The sequence below is a fragment of the Filicampus tigris genome, chromosome 7 (assembly GCF_054856515.1).
Source record: "Filicampus tigris isolate MCC_2025a chromosome 7, RoL_Ftig_1.0, whole genome shotgun sequence".
Classification (NCBI taxonomy): Eukaryota; Metazoa; Chordata; class Actinopteri; order Syngnathiformes; family Syngnathidae; genus Filicampus; species Filicampus tigris.
The window spans coordinates 19,500,811-19,520,035 of record NC_141223.1 but is presented as its reverse complement, the minus strand read 5'-3'; the positions used below and the strand labels follow the sequence as shown (position 1 = coordinate 19,520,035).

The window sequence follows — 19,225 nt, the reverse complement described above, 5'->3', positions numbered from 1 at the left end:
CCAATGGAAAGTTTCCAATAATCAAATTTGCAACCGAGTACAAGCTAACAGCCTTTCCTGTGCTAGCTGCCACATGACCTGTGTGGCTGCAACAGATCTTCGAGTGTGGAATTGTCTCTGGAAACGCTTGGATTACATTCAGACTTCCTTACATGGCCAGGATGCGTCTCCAGTTTCCTCATCTCCAAACGAGCAAGGTCAAAGCTAGCATTTTAAAAATGCAAAATCAGCCTGCAGTAGGCTGTAAAATGTACAAATACAGCCATTGGAAAAAAAACATTAGGTGCACATTGTTGCATAAAATATGGACATCCAAATCCATATACAGTGCCTTGAAAGTATTCACCCCCCCTTGGCCTTTTACCTAATATGTTACATTCCAACCTCTAATTTAACTGATATTTAAATCAGAATTTTATTTGATGGATCTGCACAAAATAGTATACATTTTGAAGTGAAATGAAAAAAATATATATAAAAAAAGACATTTTAAAATGAAAAACTGAAAATTGAGAGACTCTCAAAATGTATGGAGGAATACTTATGCACAATGATGTTTTCTGTTATTTTGTCCTATTTGTTGTTTGCTTCACAATAAAAAATATGTCACGTCTTCAAAGTTGTGGGCATGTTCTGTAAATTAAATGATGCAAACCCTCAAAAAAATCATTTTAATTCCAGGCTGTGAGGCAACAAAACACAAAAAAATGTCAAGGGGGGTGAATATTTTTTCAAGGCACTGTATATATATATATATATATATATATGTATGTATGTGTATATATATATATATATATATATATATATATATATATATATATATATATGTATGTATGTGTATATATATATATATGTATGTATGTGTATATATATGTATATATGTGTATATATATATATATATATATATATATATATATATATATATATATATATATATATATGTGTGTGTTTGTGTGTGTGTGTGTGTGTGTGGGTGTGTGTTGGTGTGTGTACTGTACATTTATCTTTTACTTGTTGTTGCAGCATGCATCTCCAGTTTTCGAGTCAGAGTCACATAATTAAAGGATTAGCATAACTTCCAGAGTGAGAGGGACAATGTTGCATCATGTGGCATTCACGGCACAACAGTTTCAAGAATACAGGAACGACAAACCTAATTGTCACTTCCAATTATCAGATTGAACCCTTCCAGTAAAGTGTGTGTCTATCATTTACTGTCCTTAAGGTCATAAGAAGAGTAAGGCAGTGGACATTTGTTTTTAAGCAGTGCCTTATTTCATTTTTCTGCCAGTACCAAAACGGACCACTAGATGGAGGTAATGGACTATTATGCAGTGTGGGCCCACAGGCTCACACAGGCACCCTGTCATCATCACTCCAGCACTCCAGAGTGCAAGCAGCAAGAGTAGGAGGCAGAATTATGGCCCCACATGCACCTGAAACGCTGGCTGTGTTTGTTAACTAGCACACCTAGTTCAGCCAAGACAAAACACGGAGTAATAGGGGAAGCAGTCATGATTGCTTTTATGTTATGTTTCCTAAAGTAAGAAACTGATTTGTATGCAACCCACAGTCAATCTGTGTAGACTCTCACCAGCTTTCTTGATCCTCTTGCGCTCTTTCAGCTGGTACGGCTTGTGGTCGTGAGATAGCGGGATGGCGTTGCCGTTTTTATCACACAGGACTCCGCGCGAGTCACCGACGTTGGCTACCGTCAGCTCCTTATCGGACAGCAGGGCCACCAGACATGTGGTGCCTGAGGGAGGAGGAGCAGAGGAAGGAGTGTGGGTGATGTGGAAATAATTGACTATAAAATTTATTCTATTGAGAGTTAAATGAACTTGAGTGGCACTCAGCAGAGAGAAGACCTCTGCCCAGGATGAACAATCCGAATTCCGATCCCCGCTTCCTGCTTAAGCTTGAATTTTATAATTAGGGATTCATGCATTATTTACAAAATATCAAAGCAGGCATTTTCTGCATTTTTTTCACATGCCTTGGTAAAATGTCTGTGACACGCTTGAGCCAAAGCGAAATACCCCAAGGATCAAGTATAGTAGCAGACTTTTTACCCTCTCTTTGCAGTTCTCAGGGAGCCATCCTGTCTCATGCAAATGACCTCGCCCCCCTCTACTGCGGGGTGTGCCAACGTAAATATGTCTTTGTGTTACCATGACAAGTGGTGGAGCAACTGGGTTGCTTGGGGCAGTGACTCGAGGCACATACTTCACATTTGAAAAATCTCACAGCACAACACCAAACTGTTCCACCCTCCAAAACACACCACCAAGAATTTTTGTAGCCCTAAGTCAAACATACCGGGATAGGGCTCCATTAAACCTCTACAGCGGGCGCTCCAGACAAAAAAAAAATTGTACTTTAAAATATAACATTTTTCACCAGGCCTGATGTGTGTCAAATTTGGTGGGCTTTTGTACATGCATTTTCATGTTGATTACGGACTCTACTACTACTACTACTACTACTACTACTACTACTACTACTACTACTACTACTACTACTACTACTAATAATAATAATAATAATAATAATAATAAGGTCCGATCCCGGGCTCTGGCCTTCTAGTGTGGAATTTGCATGTGTCTCCCCGTGCCTGCATGTTTTTTTTCCGGGTGCTCCAGTTACTCTCCCACGTTGAAAAAACATGCACGGTATCTTAATTGAACACTAAATTGTTCTTAGGTGTGACTGTGAGTGTGAATGGGTGTTTGTCTTTGTGTGCCCTGCGATTGGCTGGCAACTAGTTCAGAGTGTACCCCGCCTACTGCCCAAAGACAGCTGGGATAGGCTCCAACACACCCGTGAGGACAAACGGTTCGGATAGTGGATGGATGGATAACACTACGACTACTACTACTACTACTACTACTACTACTACTACTACTACTAATAACGGTCACTGTTTGCACCCTAATTACCAAAAAATTTACATTTAAATGTAAAATTTAACAAAAGCTAACTGAATTTGCATGCTATTATCTTGTTCAACGTCACTTTCACAATCTGAATTAAGTCCAGGCAACAGATGTTGAAACCCTTTGAGGCACTAGTTATTCATCTCCAAATTTTGCTGTACTTTCTTCTCTTGATATACCTCACTCTCATCAGTTCACCAAGTGGCTTTAGGGCTCCTACTGCAGGGTACACTAACTTGTTATTTAGGCAGCCTGAATCATGCAATGATGGTTGGATGAGTATTGGTTGAGAAAATTTTTTATTAGATTTGCAGCAGAGCCCACATTTAAAATGTAAATAACGCAGACCATAAAGTTAATTTAATCATGGCTGCCAAAATGGCGATCACAATTAAAATCCGGTTGTTTGTGCAGCCCTCGTGTGTGGCGCATGCCTAACACAACCCACACATCCTGAGGTCAACTTTCCCAAACTTTTGAATGTTGATTGGTAGAAGCAAACGCTGATTACTAGTCTATTAGCTATTAGCTAATGCATCAACAACACTGTAGCTCTGTCTAGTGCTATAATTGAATATAATTATATTTACTGTATGTAATGTGGGGCGGCACGGTGGACGACTGGTTAGCACTTCCGCCTCACAGTTCAGAGGTCGCGGGTTCGATCCCGGCTCCGGCCTCCCTGTGTGGAGTTTGCTTGTTCTCCCCGTGCCTGCGTGGGTTTTCTCCGGGTACTCCGGTTTCCTCCCACATTCCAAAACAAAACAAGCATGGTAAGTTGATTGGACACTCTAAATTGCCCCTAGGTGTGATTGTGAGTGCGGTGTTTGTCTTTGTGTGCCCTGCGATTGGCTGGCAACCAATTCAGGGTGTCCCCACGCCCACTGCCCAAAGACAGCTGGGATAGGCTCCAGCACACCCCGCGACCCTTGTGAGGATAAGCGGTATCGATAATGGATGGATGGATGGATGTAATGTTATAATGTGTTAATATGTTAAACAAATAAGACAATAGACTGATTTTTAGCCGATTTTTACTGAATTTAAAAGAGCTATTATGGACCGATTACGTAAATCAGCCTGCTGGTGTACAGCCATAAAAACACTTCCAGCTCTTACTGTAACCTTTAAAAATAACTGCGGGGAAGCCTTGCCTCTCTATTTGGCTCGTCAGACCGACTGACCCGTGTGGACTGAAACCTTTTGTGTGTGATCCAAAGTTTTGCACAGAACGGCCTCTTTGACCGTCTGTTCACACACAACAGACCAAAATGGTGGGAGTAAGAGCTCGCTTTTGGAGAGCTACTGGGCATCCAGGACTGGCCTTGACTACAATGGGATATATGAAAGTTGAGTCAGATGAGGAAATGGGCAGTAAATGTGTAAAAGCAGTGGATTCAAACTCAGGATTCAGTTATAATAAACAAGGATACACCACAATAAATAGAACTTAAAAAAAAAACACGAACAGATTTAATTGTAATTAAATGGTTTTCTTCATGTATTAAGCAATTCTATTGGTCTATTTATTAATCTACTAAGGTACTTTGAAGACACATTACTATTCTTTGGCTTTTGACCCGACGTGACACTTTACTGCTGTTTTCCGGTGTCTACGGTATATAATCATTTTGTGTTTTAATTTATTGCTTTCCCTGTCTTTGTTGTTGTATCATTGCTATTTTGTTCATGTAAAGTGCTTTGTTACAGGTGTAGCTGTTATGAAATGTGCTACATAAATACAGTTGTATTGTATTGTATTTAAATGACTAGAATTTGGTCCAACTTCATTTACTTGGATTCAATAAACTTAATTTATTCATGATAATACAGTTTATTTAGTTAGGTTCAGTCTATTAAAACAAACACAGGCCAAATTCAGAAGTGCAGACAATTTACCGACTTCAGTTAAGCTACCGACTTCCGTTAGCAGTTGGAATCTGGGAAGAAAACAATACTTGGAGAAAGCCAACAAAAGTACAGGGAGTCCACGCAAACCCTACTGTGGCAGGCCAGACTTGAACCCGCAACTGCTGCACTGTGAAGCAGATGTGCTAACTAGTTCGACATTGTGCCATAAGCAGCAATGCCACCACCAACGGCACATATGTCAAGTTCTCCACAATTATTACGCGTCCACACGTGAGGACATCTCAGCATTGAAAGATTTCAATGTGACTGACTCAAATATATGTGAAGTTGACGAGGTTCCATGCAAATTCTACTTGATTTAATCATGTTTATCTTACATACATGACATTATGGATGACCAATTACATGTTAGATTTGAGTAGAAACAAGCAGCAAATCCTTTGTCTGGGTGATGGCTAATTGATTCTTAAAAAATGTGTAGAATTGATTTATGATTAATTGCCTCTGAAGCAATGAAAGCACAGAGCAGTCTTTGTCTTTAGACATTGTGAAGCAGCATGTGGTTCAAGGTTATTTGAAGTTTTACACAAGTAACTGTCAATAATATTAGTCAAAAGCAATTTTTTTCTCAGGGATGGCTTTATGTGTCCCTTAGTGTATTTTTGACACTCATTGAAGAAAAAAAAAAAAATCATTTTTTTCCAAGTGTGTCCGTTTTTTAAATCTATTTAGATTTATATAAAAACTTGTGCAGTACTGATTTAACAATGCAATGTAATTTATAACTGTGACGTTTCATAAAATAATTCCACCTCTTACTGAACCTAAACCTGAGAAATGTTACTAAATGTATTACTATGGATCCACCATGGCACAAAGCCTCCAAGCATCATCACAACACTGGCATGCAAATAGGAGTTCAGAACATTCCGAGAGATAATGTCACAATCAACTGATTGTTCATTTTAGTTGACCGAGGATATGGCCACGTATCGACAAGTTAAAAGCAAGCAATGTGCTGCTTGCTGACCTTGAGATTCCTGCTGAAAGTTCCACATGTTGGAATGATGTTGAGTGACGTGCAATTTATGTCGGCGGTGCTACGGGGTTAGATGGAACGACATAAATCTCATTTCCAAAGAGAGATGAGCTGTAAGATGGAGACGGGCGATTAGTTCTCAGCAAAACTATATTTGAGCTTTCCCTTTTTGTGGCATTATGTGAAAAAAAGTCTTGAATGGAAATAGAGAAATAAAGCAACGAATGCAGTGAATAATGATGACACCTCGTTGCAAACAGATTTTCTTCTCTTTTTACAGGAGTGAAAAGTAATTGCATGCATCCCTAATCCGACATATAGCTTCCCCTGCACTGTGCCACGCTGTCCGGTTAATTCTCCTTATCTGGATCCCATAGCGATAGAGATAATATACAGAGACGGCTCGCTCGCACACACTCCCCCAATTAGGCAAGCTGCAGGCCAAGCAACCCGTTCGTCACTCTCTGTTAAAATAGCACACGCTTTGTGCATGCTAATTATCGGTTTATGTTGGACAAAAGAAGGTTAAGATTAAGGCCTCCACTCAAACCACACTCTATGTTTATTGTTGACTCTGCATGACTGTATGGCATGTACCGGTACTGAAGGTAAACAAGTGAGGGCAAGGCTGTCAACGCCATGCCGCTGTCTGACCGTACGTCTCCAACACTACCTGCCCATTAGTCCACCCACAAAGTTCAGGCTTACCAAGCTCTGAAAGCATCCAGTTAGCAGCATTGACACTTTCATGACCACGGTGCTTTACAACATCGGAGCAACACTAACCTTTACAAACGTGTTACGCTATACTGATTTTTGTTTCTATTACATCTTTATTTATTGAACCACATAAAAGACCATGCGTGTCTGAAAACAGGTATAAACATTGTCCTGACTATATGCAGACAGAATTATTCTTATATCAACATCCATATGTATTTAGGAAAACGGCCTCTAAATGAAAAACAGGTCAACTTAAAGCGGAAGTATATGTTCCCAGCAGGCAAACTAGTTGAAACACGGCATTCTGATTAATTTTGCATTTGTGGAATATAAGTTAAGCAGCAAAATGCACTCGTTTTTAGCCATCTCTGGGGGCGGCCATTTTGTCTTCTGTTGACTGAAAATGACATCACAACTGCTCACAATCACCAATCACGGCTTAGATTCAGAAAACAGGTCAGCCGTGATTGGTCGTTGTGAGCAGTTATGATGTCATTTTCAGTCGACAGAAGACAAAATGGCCGCCCCCAGAGATGGCTAAAAACGAGTGAATTTTGCTGCTTAACTTATATTCCACTAACTCAAAATTAGTCAGAATTCCGTGTTTCAACTAGTGGGCCTGCTGGGAACATATTCTTGAAAAAAATATGTTTGGGTTGACTTCCGCTTTAAGAGCCTAAAAAAAAAAAAAAAATTGCAACATCAAAAATTAAGTAATCAACAGTGACAAATGAGCCCCATATTTTTAATGGACAGTCATGATCTACTTTAATTCCACTGATTCTTAACATGTTAACTGATTTGGAAAACGGGAAAGACTGCACAAATGACAAGGAAAACATTTTCAAGTGTGTTGTTCAAACATGTCTTACCCGATGAAGTGTTTTGTATAAAAGCAAATCCCCAGACGGCAACAAGTATTTTCCACAGCAAGTCATCACCATTTCACAATGCTCTCGCCACTCTGTAAACATTGACGCATACCTGGGACATTCTGCAGCTCTTCACTTTTGTGATAACATGAGAGCCTTTCGGGCCAAGAAACGGTAACAGTTTTGATGAACACTCGAGTGTTGACAGTCAAAATTGTTCACAAGGTAGTAGAACTACTCTTTCCACATAAAATACGTGTTTAAACACAAGAAATCCCAATCTACATGGGTGCACGATTATGCGTTAGGCTCGAGAAATTACAGTAGGTGAGTTTATGAATAGACAAGAATAGGTGGGGCGTTATAGTTTAGACCAGGGATGTCCAACTCATTCTTGTCACGGGTCACATCGTAGATATGGTTTTCCCTTCGGAGGGCCGTTATGACCGTGAACCCAAATAAATGTATGATCGCCTCAACAAATAAATGAATAACTCATTTTGTAATCAGAGGCCAATAAAAAAGTGTTTGTTCAAATATGCTTACATTTATTTTAAAGGGGGAATTGGCAACAAACACAATGCAAGTGATATCTCAATGTTTTTAAAAAGTGAAAACAATTAGCAATTTTGGTATTTTGGCAAGAAGCATGAAGTGGGTACACCCAATTTGCTTTTCGGGGCCACCTACTGTAAAATGATGTGGTTTGACACCTGTGGTTTAGACCAACGTTTTTGCAACGACTTATTGCTGATACGTTTATCAAAAGCCAGCCCCTTCTCTGCCCTCTGTGTCAAAGTCATTCAACTTGAAAGACACAGACATAGGCTACAACAAGTAACACCACCTGCCTCTCAATATTGCTGCTTTCACATTAAACTTTTCATTATAGCGCTCATGCATCACTGGACAACTTGCGTTGTGTGTCAAAACCTGTGTTATGTGACAGAGTTCACGCTGTCACATCAAGGTCAGGCGTAGATGCATACCGCACTGCACCAAGGTTACTGTTTCCGCAAGAGACCTGAATCTTATGGGCATTCCATTAAAGTCACATCAGTCTTATCTCTGCTTGGTGTGTTTGCTGATAAGCAATGAGCGGACGGAGAGCCGGGGGATGAATCAGATATGTCGGGGACTACGAGTTCAACTGGGAGCGTCTCTCTCTCGCTTGCTCCCCTGCCGGCTTAATTCAGGCCCTGATTGCAATAAAGGAGAGAGCTGTGAATCAGCCAGAATTGGAAGAACGACTAACAATTATCTGATTAGCAGTTGCCCTCCTACCCCCCAAGACGCCGAGAGTCTGTAATAAATTCCTACCCTAAGCAGTAGCTTTCTCCAAGTTAACTCACAGCCAGTATGTCTTGCTGTCTGGGCAAAACAATAGCTCTGGACAGAAGCCCGTCGTGCGGTTAAAAGGTCGCAAAGCATCAAAACACAAAAAGACAGAGGGATCAGGAGATGGCTTTTCTTGCTGGAGCAGCATAGATCAGTAAGCGGATGCTGGCTAGAGTACAGAAGAAGACAACGACGAGCATAAAAGAGGATAAAGAGGTCGGCGGCGGGCGAGTGCAACAAAAGTTATTGTCGCTGCCATACTGGAGCCTTTTGCAGGGAGCTGTCGCCTATAGAGAGTTTAATTCTCTTCTTTTACAACCAGTGTGTCAGCTTTCTCTATCCCAATAGCACCGCAGAATTCAATGAGCTAGAGGATAAACTGCTGACATGGGAGTCACATGCTGAAAATCAACTTATTATTCACGCGGGGCATTGTTCGAACCTGTAATCCAATTTTAAATCGTACCCCTTCACTCTTGTTTAAGTGAATTACTTTTCTCAGTGTCATCATTTTTTTGGTATTGTCTTGCTGGGAGTGAAAATTCATGCCTGAAATGATAAAGTCCTTGTAAAGTGAAAAGATGTCTTGTAAAGTTGACACCAGGGTTGTAATAGTAATGGATTTTTCATTGCAGTCACTTTTCACTGATTTTTAAATTCACCAGCTAGCTTTAATAGTTTTAGTCTAGTGTTTTTAAATTTGCTTTATATATGTATATATATGGCGGCACAGTGGTCGACTGGTTAGCACGTCCGCCTCACAGTTCAGAGGTCGTGGGTTCGAACCCGGCTCCGGCCTCCCTGTGTGGAGTTTGCATGTTCTCCCCGTGCCTGCGTGGGTTTTCTCCGGGCACTCCGGTTTCCTCCCACATTCCAAAAACATGCATGGTAAGTTGATTGGATACTCTAAATTGCCCCTAGGTGTGATTGTGAGTGCGGATGTTTGTCTCTGTGTGCCCTGCGATTGGCTGGCAACCAGTTCAGGGTGTCCCCCGCCTACTGCCCAAAGACAGCTGGGATAGGCTCCAGCACGCCCCGCGACCCTTGTGAGGAGAAGCGGTACAGATAATGGATGGATGGATATATATATGTATACATATATGTATACATATATATATACATATATATATATATATATACATATATATATATATACATATATAAAGCAAATTTAAAAACACTATATATATATATATATATATATATATATATATATATATATATATATATATATATATATATATATATATATATATATATATATACACACCACTGCAGGCGTTTAGACATGATGGCATGTAAGTAATGACAACCAGAAAGTCAGAATTGCATACAGTATCCATCCTTGTCCAGGTTTCACAAAAAAAAAAAAATTCGAGTTGTTTTACTCTGCACTGGTTGGGAAACAAATATTATATATTCCAAATATATTACAATTTGTACCTTTCACATACCGAATATCTGGTACATCGTTTGCATTGGCTCTCATTAGATGTTTCTTTGGAAAACAAAGCTTGCTTTAGAGACAGAATCATTTATTTGTAAAGGCAGCTAAAACACTCACACACATGGTGATGAATACAAGGTAGGATTTTACAAGTCTACAGACAACAGTGCGTCAGCACAAGGACAAATAAAACAGACCAATTGAAAATGGTTTCACAGCAGAGCGGCTATGTATGCATTACACTCCATGACGTGCACTGTGTTCTGGTAGAAGAGAGAGACATTCAAGCAAATGAAAATAACCTTCATCATATTAATGAACTTTATTGTCCTTTCAAGGAAGATCATAAGTCTTCATAATATTCCCCACGCAATGATATTTGTTTCTTTCTAGCCCGTTAACCCGTGTTGGTATGTTTGTAGGGAAATTTTTAGGGCCATTGAAGAGTCGTTACGGGTTTGATGGACCAACTGGAGAATCTTTGGATCAATGGAATAGTCTTAAGAGACTTCTTGGATCAGGCAAAGAGACTCTGGACACTTTTTGGATGAACAGAAGAATCTTTAGAGATTTTAGACCAACTGAAGCATATTGATCGACTTTGTGGACCAATTGAAGAGTCCTCAAAAACTGTGGATCAATTACAGTAAATGGAGGATCATCTGAGATCTGAGATGTCATACATAGATATGATGGGATCAACTGGGATCAACAAATCTTTAGAGACTTTTTGGAACAACTGAAGCATCTTCAAATACTTTGTATCAAGAATCTTTATAGACTTTTTGAAGCAGCTGAAGAGACTTTAGCCTACCTTTATAGACTTTTTGGCTAAGCAGAAGGGTCTTATGATATGTTGTGGACCAGCTAAAGCATCTTATGAGAATTTTTAGACTAGCTGAATTATTTACAGTTTTTATGGACCAACAAAAACTTTAGGGACTATTTGGACCAAGTGCAATTTCTTTAGTGACTTTGGAACGACTGAAGCATCTTCAGAGACTTTTTGGATCAGCTGTTAAAGTGGAAGTCAACCCAAAGATACTTTTTTCAAGAATATGTTTTATGCATGCCCACTAGTTGAAACAAGGCATTCTGATAAATATTGCATTTGTGGGAAAAGAGTTAAGCCAACGATTTTTAGCCATCTCTCAGGGCGGCCATTTTTTCACTACTTCAGCCTTGAGTAGTTCTAATGTCATTTTCAGTTGACAGAAGTGACAAAATGGCCGCCCCCTGATGGCTGAAAAGGGGTGGATTTTGCTGCTTAACTCATATTCCACAAAGCCAATATTAATCAGAATGCCGTGTTTCAACTAGTGGGCCAGCTGGGAACATATTTTTGAAAAAAATATGTTTGGGTTGACTTCCACTTTAACAGTTGATCCAAAAAGTCTCCGAAGATGCTTCAGTTGTTACAAAGTCACGAAAGAAATTGCACTTGGTTCAAATATTTATACATCTACATTATAATGCTCTAAATAGAGTGAATATAACCCACACAATCTTGTCCTTTGCATTTGGTAGAACTAATAAAAGACATATCACTAAGTGTAGACATATTCAATTTTGCAATAACACCAAAACTCGGTTGCCAGACACAATTATGAATATCTATCTCCATCATACTGTATGACCTCAGCCCCCACCTGTTTGCTGCCATTATGCTTATCCCAACATACTATATATATATATAGTATTTGGTATTTCTTTTTTATTCCCGCTGTCTGTGTCCCCTCAGCAAATGAACGTCTCCCCAACTTTTCTTAGTCCCCTGCTCGCCACCCACTTGCACCTCTCTCCTTCCCGCGCAGCTATCACCAACTAAAACATCCACAACGTCCCTTCCTCTGACCCTTCTCTTACCTCTCTGCATCCAGCACCCGCCCACTCCTCTTCCTCACCCCTCCTTTGCCTTCTTCCAGAGATAATTACTACAAGCCTTGTGAAGATTGGCTTGTATTTAAACAGCTGAATAAGCAAGGCCCGGGGGCTGCTGGCAGTCAATGTTCAACAATAGAAGATTGAAAGAGGAAGAGTGTGAACTATAGAGGAGGCTTGAAGACATCATGGGCTAATGGTATGGTTAATTCTGACTTGTTTTGTAGCCACACAATAGTGTGAATTTAAACTGGAACACAACCTGGAATCATCCAAATTTGTAATACACCACACCTGTTATGGCATGTTAGCGACACAACCAAATGAGAACCAATACAATAGGTGCTGAATTGAACAGGAAATCAAGCATTGAGCTAATTAGTCAAAAGACACATTTTGATTGTCTACATGGGATTTATGAACTTATTAATACAGTCAACAGAAAAAATCGATACACCCCGGAGGCAATTATTTAAAAGTTTTTGTCATATAAAAAAATGAAACTGGTCTCGTTCACCCAGCAGGGCGTGATGCCCAATTTGGATTTTTTGTGAAATCCGATCGATTGATGTATTCGTTCACATTCCAAAAACAAATGCAACTTCAAATGTGAGCATCCATGATGTGACACGCATGCGCACAAAGCCTGACGTCGAGCGACATGCACCAAAAAAACGACGTCACATGGCTGCGGACTTACAATGTACATGAATAGACTAACAATAGGCATCTTGCGGCTGAAGCCAGAAGGCAGCCATCCTAGGTTACTGACAACTTTTTTTTTTTTTTTTTTTTGCTGAAAACAGTTATCCATGCACATTTTACACTAGGATCCCTGTGTGGACTAATGAGAGCCTCTCAAACAACCAACTTCAATGTTTGCATCAGCCATTCAGAGTATATTATCTCAGTATTGTGAATTCTGACTGACAGGGGTTAGGTTTTCATTTCGCCATAAATTTTGTCCCAATGGGCTTTGCTTTCATTTCATTGTTGATGGTTCTGACAAAATGATTCAGACAAATCTTTGAGTAGCACTCAAAGATATACCGTATAAGAGAACATTTGAAATCGCAATCTTACACACACATACCTGCTTCATTGTATGTGGCGGAGAGCTTTTCCAACATTTCGCGGTCTAACGTCAGGATCTGCTGCTCCAGGATAGACGGGTAGGACATGCCGTCCTTTTTCTCATCCGTCTCTTTATCCTTTTCCCTGTCCCGTTCTCGCTGACGTTCATAGGTCAGCAGCTGCTGGCGGAGCGCCTCCGGCAGGTGAGCCTTTGCGTAGTCAGCAGCAGCCTGATAACAGACAGCAAAGAGAAAAAAAATTAGTTCCGTGCAAATAAAGTATAAGACTCTTACATGACTACATTTAAGTAAGTGCAGCAAAATATAATCTGATATAGTGTATCATTGTGGATGTTGCTAAAGGAAAATGTAACATTCCACCATGAGTGCACAGTGCACAAATCAAGGCCCATAAAGACATGGTAGGGCTTTCTTTTATTTTCACTCCCTTTAACTGCCAACTGCCAAGTATTTTAAATTTAATTGATTTTGTACAGGCGGCAGGGTGGACGACTGGTTAGCACGTCCGCCTCACAGTTTAGAGGTTGTGGGTTCGATCCTGTGTGGAGTTTGCATGTTCTTCCCGTGCCTGTGTGGGTTTTCTCCGGGTACTCCGGTTTTCTCCCACATTCCAAAAACTTGTTGGTTAATTGGAAAGTCTAAAAAATTGCCTCTTCGTGTAATTGTGAGTGCGGATGTTTGGTTGTCTCCGTGTGCCCTGCGATTGGCTGGCAACCAATTCAGGGTGTGCCCCGCCCACTGCCCGAAGACTGCTGGGATAGGCTCCAGCACTCCCTGCGACCCTTGTGAGGATAAGCGGTATAGATAATGGATGGATGATTTTGTACAGAACAAACGCAACTGATAAGAGTACTTTCACGGAATAAATTTCACTTAACTGTAATATTTCTTATTCGTGTAATAATGCTATTCCACTTGCTCAGGAGGTGTACAATATGTGCTGCTTCTGTTATGTGTTCCTTGGCCTCCACCAAGGCATGCAGATAAAACACACCCATTTGATGAAAAGACACAAAAAAGAATATTGCGACAGTAGATAGAATAACTCGTTTTTTGCAGTGCAGAAAGAATGTGTGTGTGTATTGATATCTCTTTTTTTTATATATATGTTGCCACACCCTTTGTGTTTGAATTAGGGCTGGGTGGATAATTCGATATCAATATGTATCGCGATTGACTAGCGATTGATATCAATAGAAAATGCCTTCGATAAAACGCACCTGTTGGACTTTAAAATCAACGGACTTTAAAAGGACGGTGACACCAGCAAGCTGTTTTTGGATTATTCTCCTCTGCTCATGATCATTGCTCCACATTTTAGATAATCTTGACTCATAGTTCATTGTCTTTGCCTTCTTGTTATCGTTTTGTTCTCGCGTGTGTAAGTGTTCAATCCGTGTCACTTAATGTTTTGATTATTGTAGTATTTATTGTTTTCCGTATTAAGCACCAAGTACGCACTCTCTTGGTTGTAGCATCCTTTCCTTTTGCAAGCGTTTTGTGATTCATTTATCTTGGGCTGCTTCATGCCAGCGTCTTTTGTTGTACTTTGTCACTATCTGAGTTTTCTGAAATAAATTCTATTTTTTGATTCCAACGATCCCTACTTTGTTTTCGCAGGTTCACTTTTGCGGAACCTGACAGTTTGCTATCTGCCAAATTGCACACCTCACCACAGGCACAGATAGCGATTACACTGGTCAATGCACATTTTGGTTCCAAGTTTCAAAGGTTTTTGGGGTATTTTGATGTCAATGACGAAAATGGCATGTTTTTTTCAGAATTGGCTCTAGTTTTTGACACATTCAACATTTTTGCAAGTTATGACAGTGGTTTGCTCTTTATGACACTTTGATACTTATGATACTGAACTTTGATGAGGCTGTATCTGTCTTTTCAAACATGTCCAGACAGTATTCTTTCATTTTTGATGCGATATCGTAAAAGACGTCAATCGCAGAGAGCCTTCTATATGCAAATCATGTTTAATTTGAAAATCAAGTAAAAATTCAGAAAATTGGTCAACATTAGCATTAAATAAATGGAAAAACAGGTGACATGAAAACGCAAACACTATTTTAGTAATGAAAGTGCACTTTGTAAACTGTCAAAGCACATTCATTATAAATCAATTTATTGTCAAAAATATCCATCCATCCATTTTCTGAAGTGCCATCCTCAATAGGGTTGCAGGCGCGCTGCAGCTTACTCCGGCTATCTTCGGCCTGTAGTCGGGGTACACCCTGAACAATTCGCCAGCCAATCGCAGGGCAGTCAAACATGTCTATCTAAAAAATTAGAGCCAATTCATACAAACGGTTGTCATTTCAGGCTCAGCCCAAAATTACCCAGAAACCATTCAAATATCTTTGGCACTTATATTTGTTTGTCGCACAGTGTATTCAATGCATCCCAAAGGAAAAAAATAATTCCCACTGGATATAATGTGGCGGCACGGTGGTCGACTGGTTAGCACGTCCGCCTCACAGTTCAGAGGTCGTGGGTTCGATCCCGGCTCCGGCCTCCATGTGTGGAGTTTGCATGTTCTCCCCGTGCCTGCGTGGGTTTTCTCCGGGCACTCCGGTTTCCTCCCACATTCCAAAAACATGCATGGTAAGTTGATTGGATACTCTAAATAGCCCCTAGGTGTGATTGTGAGTGCGGATGTTTGTCTCTGTGTGCCCTGCGATTGGCTGGCAACCAGTTCAGGGTGTCCCCCGCCTACTGCCCAAAGACAGCTGGGATAGGCTCCAGCACGCCCCGCGACCCTTGTGAGGAGAAGCGGTACAGATAATGGATGGATGGATGGATATAATGTAAAGTCATACGTTAACTAGTGTTACACAATTAAAATAAGTAAAAATAGTCAGCATTTGTTGGCAAGCACCATTTCCATGATAGTAATTGCATATCATGTCATCAGCTAAATTATCTTTTAATTTGTTTGTGTAATTGATATTTCAGGCGCCAGCGTTCCATTCCAGTTCCATTCATGGTCACTTCACACATTTCCTCCATTGGACTTTGGAGTTACCACAGTACCATGACATATGTGAATTGGTTGTTGTTTAAAATTAATAAACCCAATAAATACAAAAAAGAAAAAAAAGAAATCAAATGGCATTAGTTAACAGAGACTCTCTAAAGTGTGACTAAGCTGGCGGGGCTCCGTCAATACATCCTCCAGTGAGAGCAGATAACCCCTTTGGACACATTTCTTCGGTTGTTTAGAGCAAATAATGCGGTCCTTCTCTTCCCCTGACTCAGCGGAGAATCGGGAAAACAAGCCTTCCCAACCAAGGTCATGAGGTTCAGGTAGTTCTGAGCACACATATCAGATAATACACTGCAGACATGCGTCACACATAAGATCATATTTCATTTGTACTTAAAATGTGAGGAGAGTCTGTAAAAATGCACGTCTCAACTTCTCTAATGATCTGAGGTCATATTACAGAGATACAATAAACTCCACATGTCAGATGATCAAAATGCTGAGCCCGTTTCTTATTCCTTAATTCCAACCAAACCCTTGCTCCATTTATATCTCATTATACACTGGGAAATTCCTTCGGAGGATTCAGATAATACTTGTTTTTTCTTCTTCAGTCATCTACACCGTCTGGTCGCATCTCAAGTCAGAGCTGCAGCAGTTTGTCTTCACTGGCTCTCTTCCTCCGCCCTTCCTTTCTGCACTCACGTCCAAACACTGCTGGTGTTTGCCTCTCCCCTCTGAGTGTGTCCCCATTTGAATTCTCAGCCTCCACTTCCTGTCTGCTTCCGTGGTAACGTTCCATACCCCAAAAATCCATGTGTGTTATTCGCCCTCACCAAGTGTTGAAGTGCCTTCATCCTGCGGTTACCATGGAAGGAGCAGCGCTAATAAACTGAGTTCAGGGGTCATACATAGAACAGGAAGTCTATTGTTTTAGAGCATCATACAATGCCAATTACTGAGCAGTTGAATTGACGGACCTGTCAACCTGAATATAGCGCCGGTCACTAAGTTCCTCAAGCCACGGCTAAATAACTTCATTATACAGTAATTGTACAGCCTTTGCCCAAACAGATACTCAAAGTGAGCTTGGGTCGAGTCCAGTGGTGAGATTTTTTACTGAATTCATATTAAAGTGAAAAAGAAAGAAGGGTGCAGATGTGATCACATAAGAAAAAGAGAATAACTCAATATTTGGACACATGGTTCGGATTAAATATTGGTGCTGAGATATTTCTTGCACGTCACTACAGGCCTAGAGTATAAGTACAGTAGCAGAGCAATCAGACAAAGAAAACAATTTTCGTCAGAAATACTGAAGCTAAAATGCTAGATGGCATTTGGAAATTGCGGTGCTAGGTGTCTCATGTTCATATGGTGGTATAAAGTCTTTTGCTTCTTCTTTGGCTTTTTTGCAACACTGATTCAAAAATGTCACGCAATTCCCAGTGTACCATAATAAAACTCAGTTCACGTGAGAAGAGCAGAAGACGAAGAACATACGTCGCCATCATGATCGGCCGATTTTCGCGAAAAATTACGTGATCGGAATATTTTATTGCCGATCAAAACGTCCGATCACCCGCAGCTCATGCTTGGCTGTCTCGAGACGAAATGTCAAAAAAGTTGGTTTGTTCAATACGCGACGAAGTCCCTCCGTTCAAAAACATCACTCGCACCGCCCTGCATGCAACCGCGCCCGCCCGCGCGAGCTACATTGACTAGAATTGAAACGCGCCGCCAGAAAGGCTCCCTAACACAGCCGCGCCTCCGCTGCGAGCAGAGGGGAGGGACGCAACACAAGGCTGCGAAGTATGAGCTGCTGGTCGGCAATAAAAGGCTTTGATCGAATATTCCGACCACCGCAGTTGGTGTGAACGGAGCAATGTCTGCTGTGTGTGTGCGGAGTTTGCATCTTGTAATACTGTATATGCCATGAAAAGGTACCTCGTGCGGGGAGCATGGCCAAAAGTTTCAACACAACCAACTTAATCGGACATTTGAAGAACAAGCAATTGGGAGATGATGGTGAGTTTACGAGGCTCACTGCATTGAATCAAGTCAAGGCAGACAGCGCAGTATAAGTGGCATTATTGCCACAGGGAGACGCATTGTAGGTCACTTGTGGGCAACAGACCCACTATATCATTTTATAATTCACAAACAGATTAACAGTGACTTTTTTCTCGTTGACAAATGCACAAGATAGTTTGTCTATGCACAAGACAATAAAGTTCCTGAGTCGTTTCAATTTAGGAACTCATTGAATAGTTTATTCAAGTGAAGCCTGCATGTGACTATTTTTTCTACTTTGATTATATTCTGAACCATGCAATGTTTAGGTGGCATGTTATTTATTTAATTTTTTGCATAATTAAGTCTTTTTAGACTGCAGATTATTCTGATGTTAAGAACTGTGTTACTAAAAGATGGTAAATTTCGGTTTTTCAGTTATCTTTGTGACTGAGTAATTGTTGTATTGTGCCAGCAACGGTTTTGTATTTCTTCATGCTTTTGAAAATATATATAGATTTTTGTCAAAATTACGGTAATAATATGGCTGTTTGTTTTTTTTCCAGATAATGTTGCATAATAGCAGTCACCATAAATAAATGGAAAAATATACAGATATTCCATGTGATCGGAATCGGTATCGGCCGATCTCACTCTTGCATGATCGGTATCGGTGTCATAAAACCTGATCGGAACATCCCTAGTTTGAACCTTTTTAGGTTTTACCGTGGTTTAAGACCCTAAGGCTCTGTAAAGTTAATTCAGAGATGTGTTTCTTAATATATTATACATGATTGACAAAATTGCCAAAAACATGTGCAAAGACTGAGAACAATGTAGTACTAATTGTGGCGATATAGTGTTAAACAGTTTTCTACCATTTTCATTTTTCTGCAATTTTGGGTGTTGCTAAAAGTACCTAACTATAAAAACAGGAATTCCTTCTTGTAGGCTGCCACGTCACGCAGATAAAATCGACTGCCGAGGAAAAAATTTAGCCAGCTTGTGGACCATG

At 40.3% G+C, this 19,225-nt stretch overlaps 1 protein-coding gene across 1 annotated transcript in view; it reads right to left on the bottom strand.

Moving 5' to 3' along the window:
• ppm1lb (protein phosphatase, Mg2+/Mn2+ dependent, 1Lb) overlaps nucleotides 1-19,225 on the bottom strand; it is a 59,406-nt gene that overhangs the window by 3,821 nt on the left and 36,360 nt on the right. Inside the window, exons 2-3 of the mRNA XM_086036322.1 lie at nucleotides 13,202-13,412; nucleotides 1,595-1,756 (exon numbers count right to left, since the gene is read on the bottom strand). Coding sequence (XP_085892448.1) covers nucleotides 1,595-1,756; nucleotides 13,202-13,412 — 373 coding nt within the window. The remainder of the gene's footprint in view (nucleotides 1-1,594; nucleotides 1,757-13,201; nucleotides 13,413-19,225) is intronic.